Source organism: Notechis scutatus, chromosome 3 (genome assembly GCF_049901735.1).
Source record: "Notechis scutatus isolate UNSWTSFEM ecotype Mainland chromosome 3, rNotScu1.2, whole genome shotgun sequence".
Classification (NCBI taxonomy): Eukaryota; Metazoa; Chordata; class Lepidosauria; order Squamata; family Elapidae; genus Notechis; species Notechis scutatus.
The window spans coordinates 35,845,957-35,861,449 of NC_142011.1; the positions used below are offsets into that span (position 1 = coordinate 35,845,957).

The 15,493-nt window shown below is 36.2% G+C and overlaps 1 protein-coding gene across 2 annotated transcripts; it reads left to right on the forward strand.

Annotated features, from left to right (window-relative positions):
• The first annotated feature begins 1,582 nt into the window (after window positions 1–1,582).
• On the forward strand, window positions 1,583–12,348 carry LOC148131141 (uncharacterized). Of its 2 annotated transcripts, XM_087959511.1 has the most exons (9): window positions 1,583–1,629; window positions 2,723–2,816; window positions 3,610–3,726; window positions 4,317–4,428; window positions 5,687–5,815; window positions 7,519–7,640; window positions 8,319–8,453; window positions 10,474–10,888; window positions 11,411–12,348. In XM_087959511.1, coding segments are annotated over exons 2-9 (1,095 nt in total). In that variant the 5' UTR covers window positions 1,583–1,629; window positions 2,723–2,752; the 3' UTR covers window positions 11,412–12,348. The 2 variants fall into 2 exon arrangements, with proteins under 2 accessions (XP_087815637.1, XP_087815636.1); XM_087959510.1 differs by having other exon boundaries at window positions 10,474–12,348.
• The last annotated feature ends 3,145 nt before the right edge of the window (window positions 12,349–15,493 follow it).

Sequence of the window (15,493 nt, forward strand, 5' to 3'; positions counted from 1 at the left end):
AGCTTAAGTTTCTGCGAGGCTCAAGGCGCTGTTTTATCCCTTAGAATTCTTGAACACCTTCCCAAAGCAGCCCGTATCCATATTTATTTTTGACAAGGCCCATCACCCAAAGCTAAGTAATCTTAAACTGATATAATTTGTGCACCCCTAATTCAATGTGTATGTGGACATAAAAGAACATAAGAAAACAAGAAGGGAGAATGTCTGCACATGTACATATATGTTTCAGTCCCATTTCTCTATTTCCTCCTAAAACCGGTATCCATACCATAAAAATAGTACAAAATTTCTAAGATTTCATTTTAATAATCTCATTCAATTTTTAATGCAGCAGGATTGTGGAAGAGTGCAGCTTTTGTCCATTTTTCAATGTACTATTATGTAATCTTCTACAGCACTATTTTCCTCTGTTGCATGCTTTGGAGTTTTGAAAGCCAAGGTGACCCAATATTTCACGGTCAGCCAAAGAAATCTGTATGCCAGTCAATTTATAAATCATTACAGAGAATTTGTAGACACTGTTTGTGGCTGGGACCAAAACTGTTCTTGAAATATGATTTTGGAGGGTGTCAGAGTAAAAAAAAAATGTATCAATGCAGCCAGTTGCCAGTTCCCACTGGAAATACTTCTTAATTTTTTGCATTTATTTGCCTGCCATTTTTACCTGCACATGGATTAGAGAACAAACAAAAGTATACAATTCTATCAAGAGAGTAAAAAAATTGAAATGGAAATGGGCTGGTCACATAGCAAAAAGAACTGATGGGAAGTGGACCAAGGCAATCAGAGAATGGCATCCATGAAAGAAACCTAAAACAAGATGGATTGATGACATCAGCAAGTATTACGGCCCCAATTGGAAAAAGAAAGCTCAGGACTGCATTGGTTGGAAACATGCGTAAGGGACCTTCATCCTGCAGTGGATAGACAATGGCTAAAATGATGATGATGATGATGATGATGATGATGATGACCTTGCCTTTTTATGGAGGTCAAGGTGGTATACTTCAGAGATCTCAGAACAACAACTCTGAAGCTGAGAGAGAATGACTGGTTCTTAGCCATTCTGAAAACTTTTTGGTTCAGTAGAGACCTGTATCTAGCTTTCCTTGTCCAAATTCAGGACTTCAGCCACAACAAAATACCTAGTGAAATACCAATGTGAATGTGGAATTGTAGTTCACACCTAGCCCACTAAAAGATATTTGTGAAAGTTGATCATCCATGGTAAAGAGACTATGCTTCCTTCTGAATTATTCTCAAATTTATGACATTTAGCAGAACAGAAAAAAAGAGGTCACTGAGCCATTCTAGAATTGTGCAAAATGTAAATACAGATATTTTAAACTCTATGTTCAGCCAATATAAATACACAGTGTGCTCTTTTACAGTTTATTTTAGATAATAAAAGTAATCAGACAGTCCCTTGATTCATTAAACTTACTCTGGAAAGAACTCAACAATCTTGAGACACTTATATTTTCCCCCCTCCCCTCTTTTTTTCAGTCTGAGATAATCCAATCACAGTCAATGTTGTTTTTCTCCCAAGGTATATTTAGGGGGCTCTTTGGTATTGACCTTTCTTTATTCTAGTTATCCGTAGATGAGCTTCCCAGGAAGGAAATAGTGGTGAGTATATAGATATTAGAGATGCTGTTAAAACAAAAGCAGACAGAATAGCATCATTTTCCAAAAATATACTAGGGGAGAAATAGAAACTGTAAGGAAAACAGATAAGAAAACAGAAAATAATATGTGAATGATATACTCTTCAAGTTATCTGAATATTATTGAACCAATTCAGGAGTAATGCTTGGGTAACAGTAACTATATATGTGGTTATTCAGCTGTTCCTCTTACATGCAAACCACATCGCAAAGCAACTTCCATCACAACAAAGTGGTTGCATGTCAGAGATGAAATGGAAGCCTTCCACTGTTTAGAACAGGGGTGTCCAACCTTGGCAACTTTAAGCCTGGAGGACTTCAACTCCCAGAATTCTGGGAGTTGAAGTCCTCCAGGCTTAAAGTTGCCAAGGTTGGACACCCCTGGTTTAGAATATTAACTTTCTAGAATAGAGGGTTAAAGAGCCAGAATAAAATATTCGACATTGTGCTAAATAGAACTCTGATTGCTGCCAAGAAAATTCTTCCAGATGACATTTAACTGTAATTTGAAGCCAGTGTAGATATACTGTTTGTCTAATGTCAGCAGGCAAAAAGGCCCAGTGAAATACTTCCTCTGGGGATTATAAAGGATAACATCTCAACACCCAAAATAAGAATGAGTTCAGGATCATCCTTGTGACTGATGGACCTGTGTTGGGTTAAACCAGTACCTTTTCCACCCAACATCAGCATAAGCTTCTAATGATGCCTACAGGATTTATCATACATAACAAGGGTTAAATGTTCTCCCAGTAACAGCAAGCCAGCTCTTTATAGCTGAAAATCAATACCTCTTTTCTCATTTTAGTGAAGCCTGTCAAACAGTGATTCCATTCATGCCATAGTAAGATGCAAAATAATTTCCATCCGCCATTTATTTAACTCCTATATTTAACTTAACTGACATAAAACTTTTAGTAGATGAAGATATTTCTCAATTCTGCCTGTCAGTAATAATGTGAGTCCGTATAATTTAAGGGTTACTCTCTAGCGAAGCTAATGTTAATACGCTTGATTTGACAAAGTTCTAATTGTTTTGTTTATTTTCTTTCCAGAACCTAACCAAGACTGCAATTTCAGCAGTGATGGGGAGCTTCTCAAATGGGCCTTTAATTGTGCTCTGTTTATTGATCGCAGGATCTGCTGAAAGTAACAAACATAAATTATTATCTTATTGTAATGTTATTAAATGTACATATTAATGTGATGCTAAAAATTAATTTCTATATTTATAAAATTGTTGCATTCACTCTTGTTGTTCCACTAATTAAAGCTTACTGGAATTCAAGGTTTACCTGACTTCCTAGATCAGGATAAGTCCTAGTTTGCTTAACCATGGTTTGTTAAGTAAGCCACAATTGGCTAAATTCACACATCCTGCAATACCCAATGTTGGCTAGGAGATTCCACACATCTTAAAGTTGTCAAGGTTGAGAAACAATGATGTATAGGTAGTCCTTTTTACAATTTTAATGGAGGCTGCCCATCAGGTCATAAATCATGATGGTCATAAAATAGGTTAGTCTTCCCAGACTCTGATTTTACAACCTTCTTTTACAGCATTCGGTAAGTGAATGTAGCTGTTGTAAACTGGCTGCCACAGTCATTAAGTGAAAATGTGGTTGTTAAATAAATCAATAGTTTCCTGTGGATGCAATTTTGCCAAACACTGGAAGTGTAAGGCTCTGCAAATGGCTGTAAATATGGCCATGTTACCACGCATCTGAAACCCAGTTATGTGACTATGCAATAGGGAGACTGACTGCTGAGATTTTGATTCTGGGTCATAAGTAGCCCTAAGGTAGTTCCATTGTAACTTTAAATGGTCACCAAGTGACCAATCATACGTAAAGGACTACCTAAAGTCAATACAGAGTATATATGGATTATTGATCTAATTTTGTATAAAATAATTTCATATGTATTTTAATCTTTCCTGCAGAATATTCAACTGAAGAAAAATTGAAGTATAAATTTTGCAAACATTATGTGGAGATTGGACACCTTACAGGGGACCTGAAGCCTATGACATTCTGGCACATGGACTGTCATGATCAAGGTTGATAGTTTCAATAGGATTATTCCTGAAAGTCAGGGCTATCAAACTCATGGCCTGCGGGCTGGATGCGTCACGCGCTGGCCATGCCCCTGCCCAGTTTAGCGAAGTGGAAAAAAGTCCCGATATGTCACATGATGCTGCAAGTTTGACACTCCTGCTGTAGGTCCTCTGGAAAAGAAATAGGTAGCTGTTTAGCATCATTTAAAAAAGGAAATGTGGATTAAGGATTATGCTTATAATATAAATAAAAAATCAACATATAGTGAGGAAAACTATAATGCATGTTTTTCCTCAAGTCATTGTTTGGGTGTTAACAGTAAAGAAGGAAATGTCAACTCCCAAGAAAGATAAAACACATTCATTAGCTATATGTTCTTTTAATTATACCCAGAATATTAATATGTTGAAAGTTCTTTGAAAAGGGAATAATTTTCTAGGAAGCACAAAATCTGCCTGGCTCAAATATTTTAAAAGCCTTGAATTATGTGTCAATTCCAAGAGAGTTAATTAAACCCAGATGAGATTAGCAAATCTGTAATACAAAGGATAGTGGATAGTGGGATTGTGGTGACAATCTTTTTTTTTTTCAGATTATTTTCCTCTTGGAGACGTAACTGCTCAAGGTAAACGTAAACCTCATAATAGGGCAGTAATAGTGAAGGATGAGAATAATGGCCTTCTGGGACGTCCTAAAGGTTTGAGGTATTTAAATGTAGAAGATACAACATATTGAAGATTAATATTTTGTTTACTAATCCTAAATATACAATAACTTGCCTGCCTGAAAAAGATTTGGCAAAGAGGCTATAGGTGTTGTGTTAGGAATAACATAGTTTACCTAACGTGGTTTGGGTAAAATAATATATATAAACTATGATAGTGAGTTTATGTGTGTGTCACTTTAACTCCAAAGCATGTAATTTTGGGTGCGGCTGTAAATCGCCATAAGAGGGAGCAAGAGAACTTGACTGTATTGCTGGCTTACTGAATTGCTTGCTGACGATGATGGATTGTTAACTGCGTGTTCTTTGCTGTTGCTGAAGGAAGAAAAGAGGTTTGACTTCTTCATATCTCTAACTGCGAAGAGATATATTACTGGACTGATATTTGTAAGTTTACTGACCTCTTTTTCGACACTGGACTTTGCAACTGATTAATCCTGGACGGACTGAACTAGTGTATGATATATGGACTGTTTGACTATGCTATAAATATTACTGGAATAAACTATTTAACTAGCACATTGTATCTGTTTTTACTGAGTGTAAGCTACAAAAACGTTTATCTCACATATTTGCCTGCCTGCCTGACAGATGCAGATTCTGCTAGGATGTATATCCCTAACACGTTGCCTGAAAAACTTCTCTGAGGATTCAGAGACATGAGGAATACTGTTGGATATGGTGCCCAATGAAGTCTCTCCAGTTTTCTTTTCCAGGCTTAAACATGGCTAGTTTTTTATTTATTTATTTGATTTATTTGATTTGTCAATCGCTTACAAAATAATAGATATAAGTATAAACATGAGTAAGAATACAGAAAATAGGTACGATTAAATGGGGACAATAGGACAGGGACGGGAGGCACGATGAGGCACTTATACATAAGATTTCATTTGGAGACCTCCTACTGCCCCAACTGAAAACTTCACAGGACTAATTGGAAATTCTATTCTATTCCACTCTATTGACTGTACTCTAACCTACTCTACTATATTCTTTATATTTAAGAATTATATTATTTCTTTTGACAATGCAGTTAACTGCATTTCTAAAGCAATGGCATGGCCCAGAAACAATACACATATACATACATATGACATTGCACTTTTCATTTCTTGTATGTAAATGTTGGATCTGCATCCTATTCATTACACTTAATAATTTTTTAAAACAGCAATAGAAGAATGCGACCTTGACTTTTCATTTCTAATAATGGATTTTATATCTTGAATTTTCAGAGAAATCTGGAGAAATTCAGGCAATAACAATTTTACAGTTTTTGAGATGGATTGTGAACATGGGTTTAAAGCCTTAGGAAATGTAGTTGTTAAAGGCTCTAACCAGCTTCCTGGTCTGCATAATTACAGGTAAGCCTGGATGTCAACTTTCTTTTTTTAATGATTGTTTTTTTAATTAAAATATTTTAATGAGAATGAGGGTGTTATCCATTCGGTTGTGTCTGACTCTTGGTGATTCTATGGGCTGGGTCTCTCCACATCTTCTTCCTGTCTTGTTTTTTTAAGGTCCAACTTTCACAACCATAGATAGCTACAGGGAACACAAATAGAGTGGACTAACCTATATTTGGTTTTAATGATACTATTAAAATAATATAACAAGACTTCAATAAAGGATTGAAGAATATAATAAAGATACTTCATAAATTAAAACTCAAAGACCAAACCATAATGAAAGCAAATGCTATGAAAAATGTGTGAGTTGAATCTAGTCTCCAAACTAGATTAGAAAAATAATGGGTAGATATAAAATAAAATAAAACACTGGGGTAAAAGTAAAAAAATAAATGGTTAACATTTTGAAAAAGAAGTTGGAAATTTATGATGATTGTTTTTATTATTCTTTCATCTAATTTTTCCTCCAAGGAATTCAAAATGGCAACACAATTCCCTATTTTACCCATACTTATTTTACTTACTCCTGTAAAATAGATTATGATGAGAGATAACTCACGTAAGTGAGATTCACATATAATGCTAACCTATTATTTGTTTTGCCGTAGTTTGTAAACTAAACCACAACTGACTGGATATGCATAATATGCTGAATCAAGCTACTGTAGTTCATAACACAAACTATAGTAGCTTGATTCATACAACACATTTTACTCCTAAAACCGGGGACACTTGCAGGGAGAGCTTAACTCAACACTCTCACTTCACAAATCTACACATCTGTAGGCAAACCTTATTTCCTACACATGTCTAATAAAGTCGAAGAATATCCTTGTTGCAGCAGTCACAGCTAGGTATCGTCTTTAGGAAGGAATGGACTAAGTTACTGTTATCATGAATCATTGATATGTGTTCTGTTTCAAAACATATCTCAGCTTTGTTCAAGATTCTAGCCTTCTTGGCAGTAGAAAGGTTCCTAATGAAAATGTAGCTATACTACATTAATCAATCCGTTCCAGAAACTGGTTCCACAATAAAAGATTTGTGGAATGAAAAACAGTAGCATTCTGCACCCTCCAGTATTTAGGCTAGAATCCTAGGATCAGCTTGGATGGAAATATTTTCAGAATAAATTTGAGACAGCGGGCTTCTCCACTTTCATATGTGCAGTACAGCCTTGTGTGTCAGGTAGTGCTAAGTTTACCTTATACATCCAAATGCTTTTATATATCCAAATGCTTTTTGATAAGTTTACCATATATATCCAAATGCTTTTGAAAGATACAAAAATATAATCCATGCCTGGTTGCTAAAAGCCTGAAATTAGCCACAAAGTTACTTCACATATTCTGAAACATTCTTTTCTGGAATAGTTTTCCTATACCCAGAAGCCACATATTTCCACTCATCTGCAGGCTAAATGTTATGATTCTAATTTATGCCCTTATTGTTTAGTGCTTGTGGCCATCATCCATAATTCAGACCATTATCTATTCCTTAACATAATAACCTAGAACAATAATTTATCTTAAACGAATAGACACTACAAGTTAGAATGAATTCTGAATTCTTATTTAAGAAGCACAGTAGGTAAGATATTATTACAGTTATGAATAAAATGGACTTTAAAAGTGCATTGTAAATGGATTGATTTTTAGATGCGTCAATGAAACTGTATTAGTAAGAGGAAAACTTCGTCCAATCTGGGAAGAGATTGGCCATGTAAATCGTACAAATATTGGAGTTTGGGAAGTTGCAACAGATCCTTACATAGCATCAGGTAAATCTATTCAGTATTTCTACTTAAATTAAGAAGAGGAAGATTATAGAGAAGTGGATCCTTTAGTTTGATAGACAAAGATGTTATATACATTAGCTGCTTAAATCCTGTTTGACTGATGTCAGGTAACTTTATATTATACCCTGAAAAAATCATTGAACTAAGAAGGTGTAATGTTTCTGTATTTAAAATATTTTTTCTGTTTTATTTTGTGTGTTAAGAGAAGTGAATATATTTGGCTAATTTGGAACTTGTACCACATATAGCCATTGAAGAGCTATAAAAGAGCTAATAAACTGTGACAAAGGAACAGAATTTACTTTTGTAAAATATTTTCAATAATGGAAACAGAAATAAAAAATGACAAAATGCTTTTATGGAGAAAAACCCATCTTTCACTTAAGTTTAGAAAACCAGTCTAGAAAGTTCAGATTCAGTCTATGCTCAAATTTAAGAGCTCGGTGGTAATCCCTGTGCCTGTTTATATTAACTAAGCTTCTTTGTTCCAAAATTCTAAGCAATACTTCACATTATTACAAGATAAATATGCAGATTTTAAAAATAATTGTTATCCTCTGCTTTTAGTGAAACATATTAAGTACTTTTTAGATCAACTATAAATGTAATTCTTGTACAAAGTTCTAAAAAGATGTAATTAATTAATTACTGTGTGTTTAGGTAGCATACCCATGTGGACTTTTGTATTTGGGAACAACCACAATATTAAAGATAAAATTGTCTATGTTTTGAATCAGAATAAAGTGAAGAATGATAAATATGCATCTATCCAGTTGATGAAAAAGAATGAGAATGGTAAGTTTGCAAAGGAGAGTATTGTGTTCTGCAACAACATTTGAATTGTGTGTTGATTCTTTCAGGCATAATCCTAAATAAAATATGTTGCGCAGAAGAATGTAGTCTAAGCATATTTTATTTCTGCTCAAAGCACTTTCTGCCAGCTAACACTAAGAAGAGAGAAATGCTAGCACTGATGAGGTTACCTAGTTTGGGTAATGAAATGTCTGCAAGAAACCAACCAAGCTCAAAGACCACCAAGGACCCTTCATTTCAACCCTGAGCTACAAATATTATCCTTTAAAGATAGAAAAACAACCAAGTGATATGATGTCCAAGACCAAGGCAGATATTCATAACTGACATTACTCTTAAATAGGCAGCAGATGAGGCTATTTGGTTTTATCAATGAGAAAAATGGATAACAATATAATTAACAGAATTATTACAATATTACAAGACAAAAAGTTCTAGAGATTGTACAGTATTATAATGGAGTCTTACTAAATTCTGTGAATATTTAATTTGTATATAAGATACTAAATATTGGAATTATAGTATTAGTTAATGCCATTAGAAAATATTTTAAACTACTCTACTACTATCAAAAGATATTTTGATAATATATACTGCTAGGAAATATTTAGATCTGCCACCTAAAATCTATAGAAAGCAAAATTAAGGAGAGACTGAACCTGTAATTGCTACCATCAAATGCAGTGTTTAATAATAAAAGAGGTACAAAATAAAACTATCATTTTATTCTAGGCTTTTTCAAGAAATATGGATTTTAACTCCCAATATTTTCAGAAATGTCCATGCTGTCTGGGAATTTTAGGAGTTTGCCTATACTTTTAGAGGGCAGCCAAGTTTGAAAGTCCAGAGTTATAAGGGTGGCAATTATTAGAATAAAATAATATTTGAATCTTAATCTGGGTACTAGTGCTCTTTATTTTCAGAAGAGGGCACTAGCACTACATATTAATTATAAGAATATTTATTAAGGAATTCAACATTTGAAATATTAAGGAAAATTTTAAACAAAATGTATACAATAGCAAAATTAAAACACATTTTGAATCAAGATAATTTGATTAAATATTTGGGAAGAAAGATCTCTGATGAAATCTGGAGGTAGACATGAGAAAGAGTCAACTTATAGACACCCTAAAATAGAATGTACAGTCAAATGCTACTAAACCAGCAAAAGTTAGAATCTCCACCATTCAAAAGGCTGTGGAAAGGATTTGAGTTCATTTCTGGAAGTAGACTTATGGAGAGTTAAATGCTCTTCCCAAGGCATGCACTCTGTGTCTTGGGAGTGAGCTAGGAATTCTTTTCCTCTCTGTCAGATAAATGAAGCTCTGAAAGTAGAATTACATTGGGGGTTGGTGAGGGCTAATCTGATAGTGCTTGAAGTCTAGTCCAGTATGGGGCAGCCTTTACTCTTTGTATGAGTTTTGAATTGTTACTTTTTAATTTTTTCTATAAAATATTTAACAAAATGTATCAAGTTATCCATATAAAAAGATTTGGCATATACCTCTCCTCATTAAACAAACTCTCTCCATCTGTTTCTAATAGAATGTCAACGCTTTATCCTGGAAGCCTCAGGATTACTCTGGTTTAAATCAACCAGTGCGGGCTCTTTCTATGCTAATCACAGTTCTAAAAAGCATCAATATAAGATTGTCAGATTCGATCCCTGGTCATGCTGAACTTGTCTAGCATATAGCATGGATGCTTTCTTTCCATTAGCATTTTCTTTTAATAATGCCAGCTCATAATGGACTTTTTGGGTTGGAATCAGAAGCATCTATAGAAAAGGGAAGCAGAAAGTTAAGAAGATGGGTGTGCCTGTGCAACCCACACTTATCTGCATATGGTGCACACTAAAAGGGGTGTGTGCGTGGGAGTGATTGCATGGTTGCAGGGACAGTCCTGATTTTGATCAGTGCTTGGGAGATACATCTGATTGTAATAATGCTATCGAATTGTTACAAGAATCTAAAGATCTGACTTCAAATATTTCTTTCAGTATGTGCTGACTTGGGATCTACGGAACCAACCGGAAGCCCTTTTATCACACTTGTTCCTGCATCCACTCTGTATCCAAGACCCCACATCTCTGATCCAAGTACATTTTGTAATGACAAACCTGATGGTAACTATGCTTATCCAACAAATCCACACAAATATTATAGATGCTCTAATGGGCAGACAGTAGTCATGAACTGTCCAGGAGGCTTTGTCTACAGTGCCATCAAGGATTGGCCAAGTGATTTGATTGTGGATAAGTTTTGTGAAGACAGACCTAATGGCAATTACAGTTACCGACCAGATCCACACAAGTACTATGCTTGCTGCGATGGGAACACTGAGCTCAAAGATTGTCCACCAGACCAGCTTTTTATTAACTTTGAACGCCAGTGTAGCTGGCCACGCAGATTTTGGTAAGAAGAAATATATGGTTGCAATCATTCCTAGTTACAATTAACCTAAAAATTGTATTTGCTTAATGGATTCATGATTTGTTCAAAAACTCTTTATAATGTGATCACTGACAACTGCATAGTGCCAAGAGATATTCCTTTTAATATCTGGAATATAGTAGCAACTAATTATCCTTATTTAGATATATGCTACATAAATGCTACAGATGTGTTTGAAAAGGCATACTTCTTGCATAAATAGCTGAAGTGATAAAATTGCACTAAATCAGTGTTAAAATACAGAAAAGCAGACTGATTTGTGGATTTTGTACCAATATCACTACTATTACTACTTCAGCATGTATGTTTGCTAAGCAGCTTTATGAACATATTATATGTATAAATATAAACATCTGATGAACATAATGGATTTCCCAAAGGAGAATATATTTAAGTAGGGTCCATATTTGGTAAAACCATCGAAAATATTTGAAAAGGATAAAGATTTTAGCCAGACCAATATATCAAACTTTTTATTCACAGAAATGCTACAAATGCATTGGATAAGAAATGTACAATTAACTTTCCCAAGGACCACATGAAACACTGGGGCTGTTGTGGAGGGCTGCCCCCACTACCACTGCCCCCTGCCCCCACCCTGTTCCTTTCCTGCTGCCATCCCTGTTGGCCCCCGGCCTAACGACACCTCCAACACTGCAGGCTGGACATGGACAACAGAAGGACCAGATGTGGTGTGTGAATCGTAAAATGCCCAGATCTGCATTGGAGGGACACACATGTAATAGCAACAAGAGTTGGAAGGTACCTTGGAGGTCATCTAGTCCAACCCCGTTCTTGTAGGAGACCCATACTATTTCTGATAAATGGCTGTTCACTCTCTTCTTAAAAGCCTCCAGTGATGGAGCATTTTGAAATACTCCAGTAACTCTTCAAGGCTTTCTATACTATGCTAGTACTGATGAATCTTCAAAGTAAGCGGAAAAGCATAATTAACTCTCATGTCTGCTGATCACTTCATCTTCTTTAAATGTAGCAATGACATTTATTTTTTAATCTCGCTACTGTACCATGATACTGTTCTTAGTTGGAAGTAAGGAAAAGCAATCACCGTTTGGCTTTATACCTGATATGGTGATTAGATTCTTTTTCCACTTCACATTCCAAAGCAATCTCATGAAAGTTATATAGGTAAATTTACTGTGGAAAATTAGGAAGTCATACGTACAAGAAATTATGCACAAGAAATTCTCTAACAAGACCTTGAATTCTGACTCTCTCTTCCTATCTTTTCAATTCAACAATCATGTGGTCCTGAAAATTCCTGCCATCTTCCCCTTGTTTATAAAACAGCTATCTCTGACATGAGAATATGCACTTCTCCAACTTTCAACTTTATAATTTATTGTAAATAAAAGTGGCAATTTATTGTAATAAAAGTGGCAATTGCAACAGTTTCCAAAGTGTGTGTGTGTGTGTGTGTGTGTGTGTGTACCAAATTTTAACTATCACCCAAATAAATAAAAAAAAACCTATTAACAGAATAACAGAGTTGGAAAGGACCTTGGAGGTCTTCTAGTCCAAACCCTGAAGGAAACCCTATACCTTTTCAGACAAATGGTTGTCCAATCTCTTCTTAAAATCCTCCAGCACTGGAATACCCACAATTTCTGGGAGCAGGTATGATATCATGTCTCTTACAACCTTATTAGATCTAACATTTCTAGACAGAAATACAGAACCTGTCGTCCCTAATTACTGGAAAGGTTGAAAGATTTTCAAATCATTTCATACCATTCCTTCATTTACAGTAGCAGTGCTCAACCTTTCCGGCTTTGCGTGTGTGGATGGGGAAAGGGAATGGTTCTGCGTGAGCAGCAGGCAAGTGGCATGCACGACTCCATTTTCAGGTCATGTGCAGAGAACTTTTTCCCAAAGCCGGGTGGGTGATTTCATTGTCATGTGCAGAGTGCTTTCCAGATGTTTCTGGTCATGTGCAGAGAGCTTTCCACCAAAAGCTGGGTGGGTGATTTCATGGTGTTTCTGGTCATGTGCAGAGTGCATTTGGCTGGAGAGTCGCAGCAATGTTTCCCCAAAGCAGACACCGATGCTTGAAAAGAGCAATGCTGAGAAGAGGTTTTTTTTCCCCAGTTTGGACTCCAAACTTTCCTGAACATGCAGCCCCATTTCCGTGGTACATTAGACCACAGCTAAATGAAGCTGCAAACTGCAATCTGTTTGACAGGCAAGGATTTGAATGCAACTCAATAACTCATAAGCACACCAACGTGCCTACCGTCCTTGTCCTATTGTTTCTTTTATTTTTTAATTTTTCTTATATGTATCCATGTATTAATAATTATGTTTTTACTTATACCTATTATCTTGTAAGCAATTGACAAAAATAAATAAATAAAAACCCTTTTTAGTTTGTAAAAAAGCTGACAACCCACCTCATTGCTTCCCAAAGCTGTCCTTATTTTCAGAGCAAGATACCTTGAAACATTAAGAAATGTGGCCTTTACAAGAAAAGTTGCAGGGCGGTGAGGGCTTCCCATTTTGACACCCCAACCCCCTGCCGTTGCCTCCATGCAGTTGCCTCCAACTCCACTCTCTGCTCATCGCCGCCCCCCTCTGACAGCCCATTCACTCACTCGCCCACCCACCTGGCTTTCAATCCAGTACCCACAGTGAATTATTCCTACATCAGATTTCCATGTTGAGATGTCCTGCAAAGAAATCACCATCTTTTTGCAGCAAGTTGGAAGAGGGGACTTGGCAGGGGTGAGAAGGTTGCTCCCAGTTGGCTGCATCAAGCTAGCAGCGTTGAGTTGTCCCATATTAAGCCAGTCTTTTACAAGCAACCTTAATGAACTGAGCTTTATAGATAAACAGCATAAGCTTTGGCCAGCTGTGCATTGTATGGAGCCTGTTCTTTTCAAACTACTTTCGGATAGGATGTTCCAAGATCAAGACTCAGTTTGGTTTTAACTCTCCCAAAATCAACTCCTTTCGTTCTATGAAGAAGGAACTGATATTTTTCCACCTGACATGAAAAATAAGTCATCTCATCTCATATTATGTATCTTTCCACCTTTGGTTACTAGTGTTCTTAGTGATTCCCTAATCAAAAAGTTTGCTTCTGTATGGCGACACAGTGCTCCAGTCATAGCTGAGACATCTATGGAAAATATATATTTTACCCCAGATTTTGCTTTACCATCCCAAGGTACTATACTTTGTAAGTACAGTACGAAGACATTGTAGCATTTATTTTCTGGACCATACTTCAACCCATATTACTCATATATAAAATACAGGAATATGATACAATGTAATCTCAAAAATCCAAGTAACAAAGCTTTGAAATTTAAACTATAACATCTACAGTACCTGGCACACTATTCACTATCTCTCCAAGTAACAAGAAGAAGCACTGAAAATAATCTTAACTCTTAAAAGCCTGGTGAAAGAAATGTCTTTAATGATTCTGTAAATGGAAAGAAAGTGCAGGCCAAGCACAACCCAGGGAGATATTCCACAGCCCAAGAGCAACATAGATTCTCTCCTCCATGTCATAAAAGCATGTCTCTGCCATGTGCCTCTCTTCATATCTTAATAATCACATGGGTTTGTTATATCTTAAGACACAACAGAATAGTTTAAAATATAAAAAGAGGGTCCATTAAACAAAGTCCATTAAACAAAGTGTTTCAGGCCAGCATGCAAGAAATGGGGGGAAGGGAAGAAGCATAAAACACAACAATTTTTGGTGCCTCAGTAATCGTATCTTTTTAAGCTCAAGGCAAGGAACAGCAAAAGTGAGATTTTGGGAGCAGAGGAAGTGCAAAACAGTCACAAAATAAAGGATGCCCAGAGAGGGAGAGGAAAAGCTAGTGTGTGTGGGGGGGTGGGGTGGGGGTGGGGAATCAAAAGATAAAAAGTGAAATCTGTGTTCATGCTAAGGGGTGGAAACAGCAATGGTGAGCACTGATCAGGGAGAGGGCAAGATAGGTACTAGAGGCTTAGGAACACACTGGCAACCACAACGGGTGGCCTCTGAGGCTAATGGGCAATATGGGAAAAAAAGAAGGGAATAAGGGAAAAGGGCAAGAAATGCAATTATAATGCAATTATAATCCTACAACCATGAAATGGGATTACAAGACAGAAAATAAGGCATATGGAGGCATGCCTGAACAATTGTGGATGATGAGCATATGCTCTGGACACTTGGCTTAATTTTGCACTTTGACCTGGCAGACTGGGCCAGAGCATCAGTGACTGTTCCACCTGAAACATCAAAGGATCTTGAAGCAGCCTTGTGCTCTAGATTTTCGAGGGGGGGGGGAAATCCCACCTTATGTTCACTGATTTGTATAAAAAGGAAGTTTTGGTTTGGATGCAGTGATGGTAAAACAATAGAATTTCTGGTGATAGAATATAAACGTCATGGTGAGTCAATGATTATTTGGGAGTTCAAATGCCCTTCATTCACAGGCACCAGCTTTTAAGGAATATGGGGATCTTGATTAAGAAACATTTGGCTCCAATATTGATTTTCAGGCAACCCTGAATGGAGCAAACAACTAGAAAAACTTTACTGTA